At 36.3% G+C, this 14023-nt stretch overlaps 2 protein-coding genes across 2 annotated transcripts in view; one reads left to right on the top strand and one right to left on the bottom strand.

The window, feature by feature from the left end:
- Positions 1-14023, bottom strand: part of Tsp66E (Tetraspanin 66E) — a 123168-nt gene that overhangs the window by 99739 nt on the left and 9406 nt on the right. The gene's annotated exons all lie outside the window — the stretch shown is intronic.
- The window catches only part of mfr (misfire), a 52936-nt gene continuing 47423 nt past the window's right edge, over positions 8511-14023 (top strand). The window contains exon 1 of the mRNA XM_065217842.1: positions 8511-8577. Within this exon, the coding sequence (XP_065073914.1) occupies positions 8511-8577 (67 nt within the window). The remainder of the gene's footprint in view (positions 8578-14023) is intronic.

The raw sequence follows: 14023 nt of genomic DNA, 5'->3' as shown, positions 1-14023 counted from the left end.
AAGTATATTTGTAAAACAACTTGGGATGATTCTAAGGAACATCTAAAAAATAATCCAAAAGGATACAAAAGGAAGAGTTATTTTCTAGAAATGTAGAAACTACCTTCACATGTATTTCAGAGATTGAAAATTTGCTCAGGCTCCGTTCAAGACTGAGACTTCGAACAGTTGTTAAGATTTCATGCTTACAAATCAATTAAGAGCCCTGTCTAGGAAAACTATTCAAACGGAAAATTTTGAGTCACACGGCACGAGTTGAACCTCATAAGTCTGATCGGTAAAATTCCCTTAAAATATGTGACTCCGAACTACTTGAGAGTAAGGACTTTTTTATGATTCTCTATCCCGACTAAGGAAACTCACAAATCGGTTTGCATACATAGGTAGAGCAAAGTACAAAGAGTAAAAAAGTACATATAGTTAACAAGTTAAGCAGAATTAGGTCAAAATATAGACAAACATATTTTGAAATTGCAATTAAATTCCCCATTTTCCGGTTGGCTTTGGTTCCTGGTTCTGCAGATTTTCCCGTTTGATTGGCCACTCTACAAGTATCTAGATCAAAGAGTTGAAAAAAAAATTACATTATTAGAATTCGCAGGTTTCCAATGAATCTTTCGGACAAAAATTTGCAAATTAGTTACTAAAGCAAGCGTTATATATTATACAATCGCTGCGTATAAAGGCAAATTTTTTACTCTCAACATTGGTCGTAAAAAGATCAGTGACTAAATTTTAAAAAAATAGTGACTTTAGTGACTTTTTTGTGAAAAAAAAATAACTTTTTAATGACTGACTCGACTGACTAGCCACTAAAAAGTGACCTGCTACCAACCATGACTTTGTAGCAAAAAATTTTAGATGAGATTTACACTAACATGTTGATAATCTAGCTCTCCAAAATCTCATGGAATTATAAGTTCGTATAAAATCAAAGATTCTCACTGCAAAAAATGAGCCTAAATGTTGTTTTGGTATGTCGAAAAAGGCATATATCAATACAAAAGACCTGAGCAGGAGAAACGCAGTATTAAAAAATCTTCAAACCTTCCTGGAGTTTAGATCTTGACGTTCTATAAGCCAAACCACATTTTGTGGAATACAAAGATGTGTTTACAAAATATTTATCATTCTCCATTCTTGTCCTGGGATATCTTAAAGGGAAATTGAAACGTTGTTCGATGTCCACTCATAATTTTTGAGTATTTTGTTCTTCACTGAGACTTTACATTATTAATTGTGTTTAAAACTAACATTATTCAAACCATCCCGGATATCTGATCTTGAAGTTCTGCAGACTGAGCAAGGCCCCAGACAACCAGAATGCACGTATATTCAAAGTTGTTTTCACGATATACAAACATATATACAAACCAACAAATCGTATAGAATGCAAAGAAATGGCTTATACGTACAAAAGTGGAGGCCATATACGTGCAAATTTTAATTTAATTTTAAACGAGTAGATTTAACATCATATGCGATTTAATCTGTAATAACTAATTCACTTTGAAAAGTCTTACGATGTAATTCGATTTGATTTGTGATACAGTACGACGGAAAAATGAATCATCGCATATAGGTCGGAAATTTGTATTCTATACGATTTAACTTAAACATAATGCGATGCATGCCATTCTTATATGCGATTTTGACTTAAACTGTAGCAATTTACGACAGTGTCTGCACATTGTTATACGACTTCTGGTTGTCTGGGGAACTACCATGATTTGACTTAATGATAGAATGAGTAAACCTTCGTCAAGCCCTAGAGATCAGATTTTTGAACTCATGACTTTGGCCTTAGAGGTATGGATTCAGATCTTTATGTTTTTTCAGACTAACCTCGGTATTCAAAGATGTCCTAATCTTGGTACCTGGTTAGCACAAAACGCAGACATTAATTTTTAATTTATGTCTAGACTAATCATCTCATGATTTTTTTAGTTCGTAGATTGTGTCGGTGTCATTTGCATGCCAAGCGTGATTGGACATGCAAGAAGTTTGAGATAGCATGAATCTGCTTCTCTATCTTCAAGTAGCTTCGTAACAGAATATGTCTCGCTCAGCCTTTATATTAGAACTATTTCACTCGGAAAACCGTAGTAAAAGAATTCAAGCATTTTTCTTCCGATGACACCAAAAGAAATTCTAAAAATTTACTCTATAGGCTTTCGTAATAGGAACAACGACAAAAACGCTCCTTGTCACGGGCGCGAACGGATTGCGAGTGAGAGAAAATAATAAAGATTTTGTAAGCTTTTTACATTTTACCACATAATATGAAAGTTGTATGCAGATATGTAAACAAGAGAATATAATGGTGTATGTTATATAAAGTTGATTGATTCTAAGTATCATTGCAAGTTTAAAGGTTTAAAGGATTCTTCAACACCAAATTATGGCTTACGAAAATATGAAAAAATCAAAATTTTTACTTGGGATGAGTATATATGATCTTTCCCGGTTCAATTCGGGTTTACCCGCATTTTTCCCGGCAAATCCGAATTCCTGGTTTTTTCCCGGATTTCCCGGTTTTCCCGGTTGGATGGACACCCTGTGAATTTATGTATGGGCATTTAGGCCGACATTACATCCATTTTCCATAGTGTACAGTTCTGAGAAAAACTGATTTGAATTCACGAAAGTATGTATATTCAGGAATTTTTTTAACTGTTCTGCAAAGTTGGATTTATGATCCACCCTTTGAAAAAATATGATTGAATTTTGTAGAATATACCTGGCTGATTCGTTGCGTGGAAAAAATAGCACGCACAATTGTTGAAAAAAAAACGAGTTTAGATTCTCAATAGTACGTATTTTGAAGTAATTTTATATTAGGTTGCACAACCAAATTTCTACCCCGCTCTTTTAAAAATGCAATTTAATTTTATCATCAGGGCGGATTGTGGATATTTGATATAATAGTTAGTCGTGACTTTAGTGACTAAAATAACGAAAATAGTGACCAAATAGTGACGTGGTCTCAAAAAATAAGTATGAATTGAATAATCAAGAGCATAGCCCAATTTGAACTTCCGTTTCCTTACTCTGAACTCTTTTGTCTAACTCAATGCTTTTATGCCAACAATTTACTAAGTTAATATTAGATGCAGATCGCGAATTGGTGATTAGTTTGATCAGAGATCACTGTAGACAGGCACAGAATAGTTAAATGTCCACATTTGAATTCACATCAATGAGTTTTTTCAGTGAAAGAACGAAAACAGCAGCCATTCTTTCTCTTTTCATTTTTGTGACGCGAAAAAGAGTACATATTTTATCCTGAACGTACCTCTATGAACCTTAAACTATTTTTTAACGGTTGCTTCAGGAAAAACCATGTTTCGTCAAGCTAGTGCAAAGTTATTAACAAATCTAGAGTAACATTTGAAATGGACCTATGCCCAAAACGTAAACAAACCAGAAAATGAATTATAAATTTTTCCGGCAGTATTCAATTCCTATTTAAGAAAATTGAAATATTTTAGGCATTTATATTGTTCACAATAACAATAGTAGCTGTATCTCAGTATACAACATACAAAATATGCAAAAAGCTTTCAAAAATATATGAAAATTGATAACATTTTAATTTCATAAATTAATAAGCCTTTTTGTGAATCTTTCAATGGATATGCCCTTTTTGTTAAGCCGTTGTGTTTGTCATCAGATATGGTACGCCCTTTGCTAAGCCTTTTCGCAACGTCAAATAAATTCAAAACAAATCATCGGCCCTGCCTCAAGCAGTATGGCCTAGCTTTGGTTTGAAAAGTTTCAATCATCGGCCCTTCTACGTCACTAGGCTTATCAATGAAATGAAATAAATGAATGATCGGCCGTTTTAGCGTGCGGGCCTATTAAAGAATCGAAAAATTTCGTTGATCGGCCGTTTCGAAAATCGAGTTATTTTTAATGATTTTTCTTGATTATGCGGAACTTTCCTACACGATTAGAAGCTATCAAGCGGTGTTAAAGAATGGTATCAAAACCCGATTTGTTTACGTTTTGGACATAGGCCCATTTCAAATGTTACCCGAGAAATGGCCTTATGTGCGAAAATTTGTACGTGCCAACCCTGACCTCTGTAGTAACAAACTATGTTTTTAAACACTCATTCTTTCGGAAAACTTCCTTTTAGGGGTCTGTTCTTCTTCGGCTAGGAAAAATAATGCTCAACCTTCTGCAGCTTTTTGTAGAGCTAGAAAGAAATGACCATCATTAATAGAAGGAAACGTTTCCGGAATTTATCTAATTTTGATTCAATTAATGTTAAGAAAAGAACTAGAAGCTTTTAAGGACACGATTGACGGAATGCTTTTTTCATATACTTTGTTTTATGACTTCGCATTTTTTCGGGTCCACATCTGGCGATCTAATAAAAATGTATCTAAGTGTTGGATGCGGAATGTTACACCAGTGGTTGACGTCACCGATTTCAACTAAACTTTACGATAATGCTTGTTTTGATACGCTGAGAAAAAGTCTTTTTTGGATTTTGCCTTGAAATTCGTAATTCCCTATGAGCCCCTATGATCTACGGGAAGTTTAATATATGTATCAGTGATTAATGGATTACAAAGATAATGTTCATCTGAAATGCTTCATCAACAGGCAACATTGGTGTGCATGGCTCGAAGAATAGGGTAACAAACCCAGGCTACTATGTCATAAGAGCAACATGCAGTGTTGCCGAAAAAACAGTTGAATAATGATATCAGAAAGTTATCGGCTTCGAAATCAATTAATAACTAATTACCTTAAAGTCTCATAAAAAGTAGTATTTAGTAATGTTGTAGCTGATAAAATTTCCCCTTACGAAAAGATAGCAAGCTTACCGTAAATCATTATGACGACGAAACAGGACGATAAGAACAACAAATTCCCTTTTCCCATAGTAATTCTCAAATAGCCAGTGCAGTATTAGTTTGCATCCAATTAATGCCAACTCTTGAGAGAATGCTCAAGACTTGATTTGGAGTCGATTGAGCTTGGTGGAGCAATAACGATATTTTGAATCACTGTAATAAGTATATTCATTTCGGATGAAGCTGCTGCATTATGTTTTTGAAACTATTTTTTCGAAGATCATGGGCTTCATAACGGGAAGTGGAATCGAAGCGGTTTTTGTATGAACATAATGTGGCCCCAGTTTTGTGTGTATACATTCTTTATTTCTCTTGGTCTCAGAATAAAAAAATCTCTCGTTTTTAAGATCCAATTCTGTGTAAGTCACAAATCTCTTCATTAATCATGACTGTGTTAAGGATTTTTGGTATTCCGCAATGCACTTTAAAAAGTCGCATGAATTATGTTAAAACTTTATTACGATCTTATTAAATTTTAAAAAATGACCATGTCAGCGAGTAGGGTCTCCCTTACCTCAGTCGGTAGAGGCACAGCCACAAAGCAAGATCATGCAGGAGGTGGCTGCGTTCGATTTCCGGTCCGGTCTAGGAATTTTTCGGGTTCGAAAATGTCTCGACTTCCCTGAGCATAGGGTACAATCGTACTTGCCACACAATTATACTGCTGCAAAAATGGTACCTGTATCGAAAGCTCTCAATTAACAACTGTGAAAGTGCATCTAGAACACTAAGTTGAGAACACGCAATAAGGTAATATGCAATAAGCAATAAGCTTGAAATGCGAAGAAGAATAATGACAAGAATAAGAATAAGAATACTGCGGATAAGAAGAAGAATAAGAAAAAGGAGAACAAGAACAAGAAGAAGAAGTAGAAGAAGAAGTCATTGAATAATACAATTCTCAATTAGGAAGGAGTTGATAAACTCCAGCAATGCTGCCAACACCAAAGTTCAAATGATTATAATGCATTTTAGCACTCATTACTGAAAGTTTCACTTCTACATCCAGTGCCGAAAAATTCTACTTATCGAAACTCTTTTAAGTGCAAAACAGCTATTTATGCAACAAGATGCAAAAAGAAGATTATTTCAAAACGAGTCCAACGAGTTTTGAAAATATCGTATTTTGCAACGAGGTGCATACAACATTTTTTGCACTTAAAGCGTGTCGAAAAGTGGAACTTTTCGGCACTGGATCTGAAAAGACTAGATAGAGCTAGAATTAGGGCGTAACAGCTTTTGTAAACAATGACTTCTTTCGATGATTTCTAGGAATTCAAGGCACGACCACTCAATCCAACATAACCATCGGGTAGGAGAAGTCTTCCCTTGTCCGATGATGATGTTGATTTGTGTGGGCGAGCCTTGACTTTTTAGAAATCATCGAGAAAAGCCATTGTTTACAAAAGCTGTTACGCCCTAATTCCAGCTCTATCTAGAAGTAGTACTTTTTGACACTGTTATTTTAGGCCATTATGTTATTCAAAACAGTGTCGAAAAGTGACACTTTTCAGTAATGAGTGCTTAAAATTCTATTTTTTCATCACTCGTCGTAATTATCCAACTTGGCAGCCTCGTTGGATAAACTACGCGACTCGTGTTTAAAAAACCATCTTTTTGCAACTTGTTGCATAAATAGCTATTTTTTTAATAATGAGAGAGAGAAGGATTAGTATTTTCCATTTAATTCCACTACTTTATTTGCTTATCCTTGACAGATACGCGTATTTCGTCTACAATGTGCAGACTTCTTCAGTGTCTTGTACTAATACTCGACTCAGTACAAGACACTGAAGAAGTCTGCACATTGTAGACGAAATACGCGTATCTGTCAAGGATAAGCAAATAAAGTAGTGGAATTAAATGGAAAATACTAATCCTTCTCTCTCTCATTATACAGGTATTCCACTAAGACGCCCACATTCATCAGGAGCTATTTCTTTTTAGTTCGGATTGCACTCATAATGACCATTCGTCAAGTTTCGCAGAAAATGTCCCAAAATTACACAATCCACTAGCATACGAGGTCAATAAATTTCAGACCCCTTTCTCACTGGAAAAGAAAACCTGTTCCTTTCATAAAGCTGCGAATGCAGGCCATTTCGTTCACTTGTGCTTGAAAGGTGCATTATTACGCCCTCCTTAGTGGGAAAGCATTTCGCTCTCCGAACCAGAACTGGACGGTCCAACGATCGACCTGCCCATACGTGAGGGGACAGAACAAAGAAGCATAAGTAAAAAAAAACAGCTCCGCTAAATGTCGGTCAACCCGACGGGACTTCAAATTATGACTTAAATTGGTTTTGTGTTCGGTTGGTGTGGTGTGGGATCAAGTGCATTCGACTCTCTGGGTAGCTCGTTTATTAGTAGGGGAACTATGGGTAAGACGGACAGTATAATGTTAGGTGGCCGAACTATTGAGTTATTTATGTTGTTGTCATACCCATTCTTAATTCAAGACGTTTAATACATTTCAAAACATACTGCTTTGCAGGAAAGGTGTCAAATGGAATAATATAGACACAACTAAAAATAAATTCCTCATATGGCGAAGCGATGAAAATTTTAAGCAAAATCTATAGAAGTTTCATTCAGTCTATTAGTATACTCCTAGACTGAGTAAAATTTTCATTGATTTTTTTCATATTGGAAAAGTTTTTCCTGGTTTTCCACGGCCTTTGCACGGAAAATTCAATAAATCCACTTTTGCTGAAATTGAGACGACTCGATTTAATTTTGTGTGAAATACTATACACACCAAATTGTTTACAATCCTGTTTCTGGTTCACTTCTAGATTGTTTGTTGAAAAACAGAAAGTAAATTATGTTTATTTGTATGTATGTACAGACGTTTTCGTAAATATTTGACCAGTGGGGTAACACGGACAGCTGGCTCATATAAGAACTTGGCTACTTTACCGGCACCCGGCACATGTGCGAGTGGATGCTCAATATGGCCACTATTGATCTCGTTTTGGAATGCTCCTGTGACTTCATGTGCCGCATGATGAGTTGTGGCACGTCAGTTATGACCACTCCCAGGTACCAGGGACATGCTTTGGAGCGGTCATTGAGGTCCTGAGTACCGCCACAACATGACCGACAACAATCACATTATAAGATCGTTTGTTTTCATAACATAGAAATATTTAAATTTCAAGACTTTTTTAGGTGCAACAGATTGCAGGTTTTTCGATTGTTTTTGAGTTAAGTACGTAGTTTCGTTAAGTATGTGATTAACCTTTTGAGTGCAAATATTGCAAGCAAAATTCTGGATTTATCGGCACGATAATAACAATAATAACAATCCATAGGGTGTCCGTAGTACCCCCACTTCCCCTTCGTCTCACATTCATTCATTCGCTTGGCAGATCGAATCGAATGAGCAAAATGAGCAGAGTCTGTTTCCGTATGTTTGGTCGCTATGGCTGCGCTGCATGCATGGAATTTTTGTTGAGCCCTGGATTGGTTTGATTAGGGTTGACCTTTTTCCACGATCATTTGACTTCATGATTCAGAGCTATGACGTCAGCTTTGAGATGCTTTTAAGTATAGGCAAAGTTTAGATGACCAGCTAGAAAGACCTTCAATTTCCAGTTTCGACAGTTGCCGCGACTGCTTATTGAAAAAAAACCTCACACCATGGAGCATCAACATAAGATGACCAAGAGTGTGCTGCAGGTTCATAACAGCAATCTTTCACAGTTAAGTAAGACCGCATAACACACCACGAAAGAGTAAATTTTAGTACGGTTCGTTTTTGGTACTGACAGTTTTCGCTTCAATTTTCAAATATTTGATCGATTCGGTGAACTTAGCAAAGCAAATCAGACAAATGAATGATATGATGTTGAATTGTATTTCAGTCGGTTATATGGCACATTGTTGAATCCGCGGACCTAGTAGCCTCGTATGTAATACTTTAAGATGAATTCCTGTGATCTATGGTAGACGTCAAATTGATCTCTAAGTGTGAGAATATTAATACCTCTGAATCGGACAAAATCATCAAGTTCCTTTCAATACTCGAGTCATGAACAGACACCAACGAAACCTGTTGGGAGATGCAAGTTCGTCGTGTAGATCGAAAAAATAATAATGAGGTGAACAAGATTTTTAAAAGGCAAAAAGAACTTCGAGGAAAAGGAAAAGAGTGACGATGGACGGAGCAGAAAAACCGCTCCGAAAAGTCACACTGCACTACCTTATCACAGCTTATACACTTCGAACGTTAAATCATTTTTTGGTCACCAGGTTTTTCCCATACCAGTGTGATTTTTTTGCGCTATTGAAACTTCCTGAAATGAAACACTATATTTATTATATTTATTATATCACCATCCAAGGCGGTGGTAAAGGCAATGAAGTGTGAACGACGACGGCGACGAGACGAGAGATTAGATTGAAGTTTGGTTAAACCTAGCGCGGCGAGGAAACGGCTCACGTTGAGCCTCCTACCGACACCGAGCATCAGCACAGATCCGGTGGTGAAAGAAAAGGTAAAAACCGCATAAAATCGATCATTGGTCGAACGCGCCGCAAGAAGTCGCTTCCACCGGAAGTACGACATCAAAGATAATGGCTGATGCTTTCTTGTGGCTCATACTACCTAACTGTGCGTTTGTGTGTGGTAAAGTGCCAAGAGACTCTTGCTGTCACCCCATTGTATTGTGTCACGTTGCGGTATGACTTTTATGTTTGTCCATGAGCAGGAACTACTTTGGGGAAAAATACAATAGGGAACACTTTTGTGAAGAAGATTTATAGCAACAGTTCCCATTAGGTTGAAAAATTGATTCTCATCAAAAATTTTGTTGATTACAAGTTAGAAGCATTTATAGTCTGAAGAGAGCTTTGTGTGAAATTAGTTAAGTGAACAAAGAAAAAAATAAACAAATACGTATATATAAATTGCACTTTCTGATGTAAATATTATTTTCATTCTATGTCCGACATACTCAAATAGGACGAAGTGGGGGGAGGGGGAGAAGGGGCTTAAATAACTAGAAAAGAAACAAAAAATAAAGAATTTAAATAATTCATTAATAATAAAAATAATAGAAGAAAAAACAATTTGTATAGTTTTAGGCGAATGACAATTTTGAACAGGGCTATTTTTTGTTCTTTTGAGATTTTTGAATGGGGAGGGGGGGGGGGGGGCGGTTGACATAAAATAAAAATTGAATATGCATCTAGTTTATTAATTTTTGTTTGTTTTAAATATTGTATGCCGCTTGTTGCTACAGGGTATAGAAGAAGAGATTTAGGATTGATTTTAATGGGTTACTAGGCCAAATGGGTCATTAGGCCGAAATTATGATAGTTGTTCACTTTTCATGATTCGGCATCTAAATTGTTCCAGATTAACGTGTAATTTCAAACTTCTAAACACTTTGACCATTTCTAAACCTGGATATGCCCTTTACTGGAGTAAAATCTTTTCTGGATATGTTGGAAATCACGCATGTGAATTGTTGTTTCGGATATGCTGCTCTAATAAAAACAAGAAAATTATTCTCAAATCTCATGTGACAAACATTGGACAATTTCGAGAAGTTTGTTTTATTTTTCTGCATTTTAGGCCACAATTCCGGAAACTTTAAAAAGTTATTTACTACGACCAACTATGCTCTAAATCAGTGCTGAGTTGCATCACGGTACTGACAGCCTTTAGATTGACAAAAGAGATTCCTAAGGTTAATAATCAAAACAACTGGGAACCCTCTCTCCGTAAAACTTCTCACCAGTATGATGCAAAAAACGTGAGATATCGTTTTTTGGTTTTCTCACTCATTCGCAATATCACTAACATCTATCATGTGGTACCATCATATCATCGAGGAAAAATAAAAAAAACATATAAATTGACCGTCATCTCATTTCGAGCATAAATGACGGTCATTCCTCTTCCAAAATCACGAATAAGGCGATAGTTGGGATGTATAAAGGAAAAAGTCTTACCAGAAATTATTATTGTAAAAATTCATATCTGCATTAACACATACTACCTGAAGTCAAGAATGCTTATTCATGGATAGAGATTTTGCACCTATTTATTTTTCCGGATACCGTGACGCTTGAGCTCGAATAATAAGGATGCTGACTGCATATCGTATCCACATTACCGAAGCCCAAGTATCAAGGGATCCGTAAAAACAATCCTTACGTAAATAGGAATTCCCTTCTTAATATGAATTGTAGCTAGAGGTGTTATTGCTGAGTAATCAAACGTTGAACTTGTTCTAGTCATTGTATATCTTTAGGTTAAACACAATACAATATTTGCTTGGTTTACCACAGTTCAGAATTATTAGTTAGTTAGCAGTTTTCCGGAATTTTTCCACTCGCCCTCTCCCAATGTAAATGACTTTGTAAAATCATAACAATTGCTCTTTCACTCTTATTAATATCCTGCAGCATTCTGCATTTGATTTCTTCATCATTAAATAAGATATGCCCCTCTCTAGTAAAGATATTGGTAGAAAATTGCAAGCACCCCATCCCCAACAATTGAAAAAGCCTCAACTCCATTTTGTAAACAAAACTTGTAAGGCAATTTTCTCGCGAAACGAAACCTACATTCACAAACCTAAATCACAAGGAGAAGGAGAATTTTCCGTACCTGTTAATTTTGTTCGTTTGCGTTGGCGGACTTCGGTTCGCGACAAAATTGCTTTGCAAGATTTGTTTACAAAATGGAGTTGAGGCCTTTGCAATTGTTGGTCTAGAATTACTGGACGGTGCATTATCAATACACGTTTTCTTCACTTGAGGTTTCAACAATCAAAGCAACCATTGGTGTCGCGGCCAAAAGCTACTTTCTTCTCCAGTTAGGGAGAATCTTTCGCTTACTAGGTCAGACACTGGTTTTTCGATTCTAGGAGCTACTTTTTTCTCCTGTTAAGGAGAGATGTTTTCGCTTCTAGGCCGAAAGCTCTTTCGGATTCAAAAAATGAAGAATCTGAAGTAACCTACGAACTTAGTTTTATTTTTCCATTCTGTACAAGGTGATCTTAAATGTATGTGTTACATTAGCGATCTATAATTATGTAAAATCATTTGCTGTCACTATGGAATTTTCCATGTCCCTATCAAAAGCGAACTTTAAGCAAATTTCTGCTAGTTATAATTGAATTTCTACGCGGGCTTAAAAGGGCTAATCTATGTATTCGAGTCCTCAAATACTATGTCCTTTTTGGAACCAGGATTTCCCAATATGCTCGTGAATTTATTATTTTTTGTAACTCAGATCCGATATGGCTCTACAAATAAGAATTCGAACATTTGTAACGTTTAACATTAGATTATTATCCTTCGTGAAGGATGAACAAAGAGGGAAAACTAATCTTAATCTACATGCGCAGATATGTCGCGTGTGGGCGTGTTTATCCTACTCGAGCGCATATGCATCCTAAGTAAATAGTGCAGTCGGATTATGTAAGCGAGCTGTCGTTGTTTGGCCCTACTTTTCATTTCTTTTCCTTGGCCTTGGTATCGACATCAGCTAAGACTCATGTAACTATGCGGTTTGGCTTATAGACTTGATCCTAAATTAATTGCCTCGCGGTAACAATTGGTATTAATCAACAAAGGAATCTTCAAATCGTTACTTTGAATTCCGTAAGGAAACTCAGTGTATTTCAATAAATCATCGCTAAAGTTAATAGCGAATCTGGATCGGGTATCAAGATTGGATCTGCTTATTTTCTGACAAAGGCCAGTTTGTTCGTTTGCTTTTAAAACTCAGCTCAGGTTGAGGTTCGCACTGAAAAATAGTTCGGTTTCGCACTGATTTTGTCGAAGGTCCAGCTGTTGGTTCCATGATGGTCCTTGCAATTTTTCGGAGCAATTAAAAAATCTAAGATTTTTCGTTTCACTTTTCGCACGAAACGTAACCATGTTGAAAAGTTATTTGTTTTGAAATTATTTAATTCTCGTGAGCTTGTCAATTATGAGTTGTGTCAGTTTTGAGATTTATTAAGCATCGTACGCAATGACGCATACGTAAGAGAGAATTGATATTGTCGATGGAACATAAAAAAAGTGATAGTGGCAAGTTAAGAAATGGCATTTTTGAAGATAAACGGATATTTTTCTACATTGTAACGTAACAGCACCCACATATTTATTTGTTACAAGGAAAATGAAAAACCAACGTTTTCTTCAAAATTTTCCGTATGTTCTGAACTTAACAACTTTTAGCAAGAACAGGAAAATGAGGGAGCACTATTCTCACTTCCCACTTATAAATGTTCAACAGAGATGATCAGTGAGTGAATGATTTGGCTACTCTCTCCTTGTCATTTAATCTAACTGTCATGGATGGCTTTGATGAAGACGGTCTAGGAAGGTAAAGGTGTTTCCAAGTGATATGCTAGTTGACCGTCATTTTTTATATGTGACGGTTATATGAGGATGACCGTCAAGGTACAATAACCGTTATGATAATGAACAGCACTGCGTCTAAATGTTTCGTTAAGTTCATGATAGCCCATTATTGTGTATCGTCCATAGTTATTGTGTTGTGAAGTGGATGTAATATTGAATTGACAAAAAGAAATGACTGGAATTAAAAAACAAATCAACTACTCCAGTATCAAGTCGTTCATGCAAAAGTTCGTTTCAAAATGCGTGTTAAAAAAACTTATGTAAAACATATGGGGCATCTTTCCCTTCTATTATTCAACGCACTAGCAATTCATCGAATCTATTTCACTGAGGTCAATATTATCGCAACAAATGCATCTTAAGTTTTCATCCATTGTGAAATTTTATTACATCAATTTATTACAATCCCACGTACGTTAACTTCCTCCGTCGCGTCGTCACGCTCATTAACCGAGACAATCACTTCGAACCGAAGCAGATGTGTAGATGTGTCTGAGAATGAAGTCACTTTAAAATCCAAGAACCCTTCGGCCATTCAGTCTACTTTCGTATTCTGACCACGGCATGTGAAGATCTACACCTCAAAATCCTGTGTGTGTGTGTGTGTGTGTGTGTGTTGGTACCTGTTTGTGCGACGACCACGACGGCGACGCTGCAGGTTGAATCACAATCTTCTCCCCTAGTATTCTTTTTGGTTTCGTCACTGCTGCACATGACGATTGAATTAATAGCCCACCTCCTCCCGTACACATAATCGGCTTTGAAAT

Source organism: Ochlerotatus camptorhynchus, unplaced genomic scaffold, assembly GCF_037179485.1.
Source record: "Ochlerotatus camptorhynchus isolate MF236.1 unplaced genomic scaffold, CSIRO-AGI_Acam_v1.1 ptg000008l, whole genome shotgun sequence".
In the NCBI taxonomy this organism is placed as follows: Eukaryota; Metazoa; Arthropoda; class Insecta; order Diptera; family Culicidae; genus Ochlerotatus; species Ochlerotatus camptorhynchus.
Note: the sequence above shows the minus strand (reverse complement) of the source record. Positions and strands in the feature narration are given on the sequence as shown.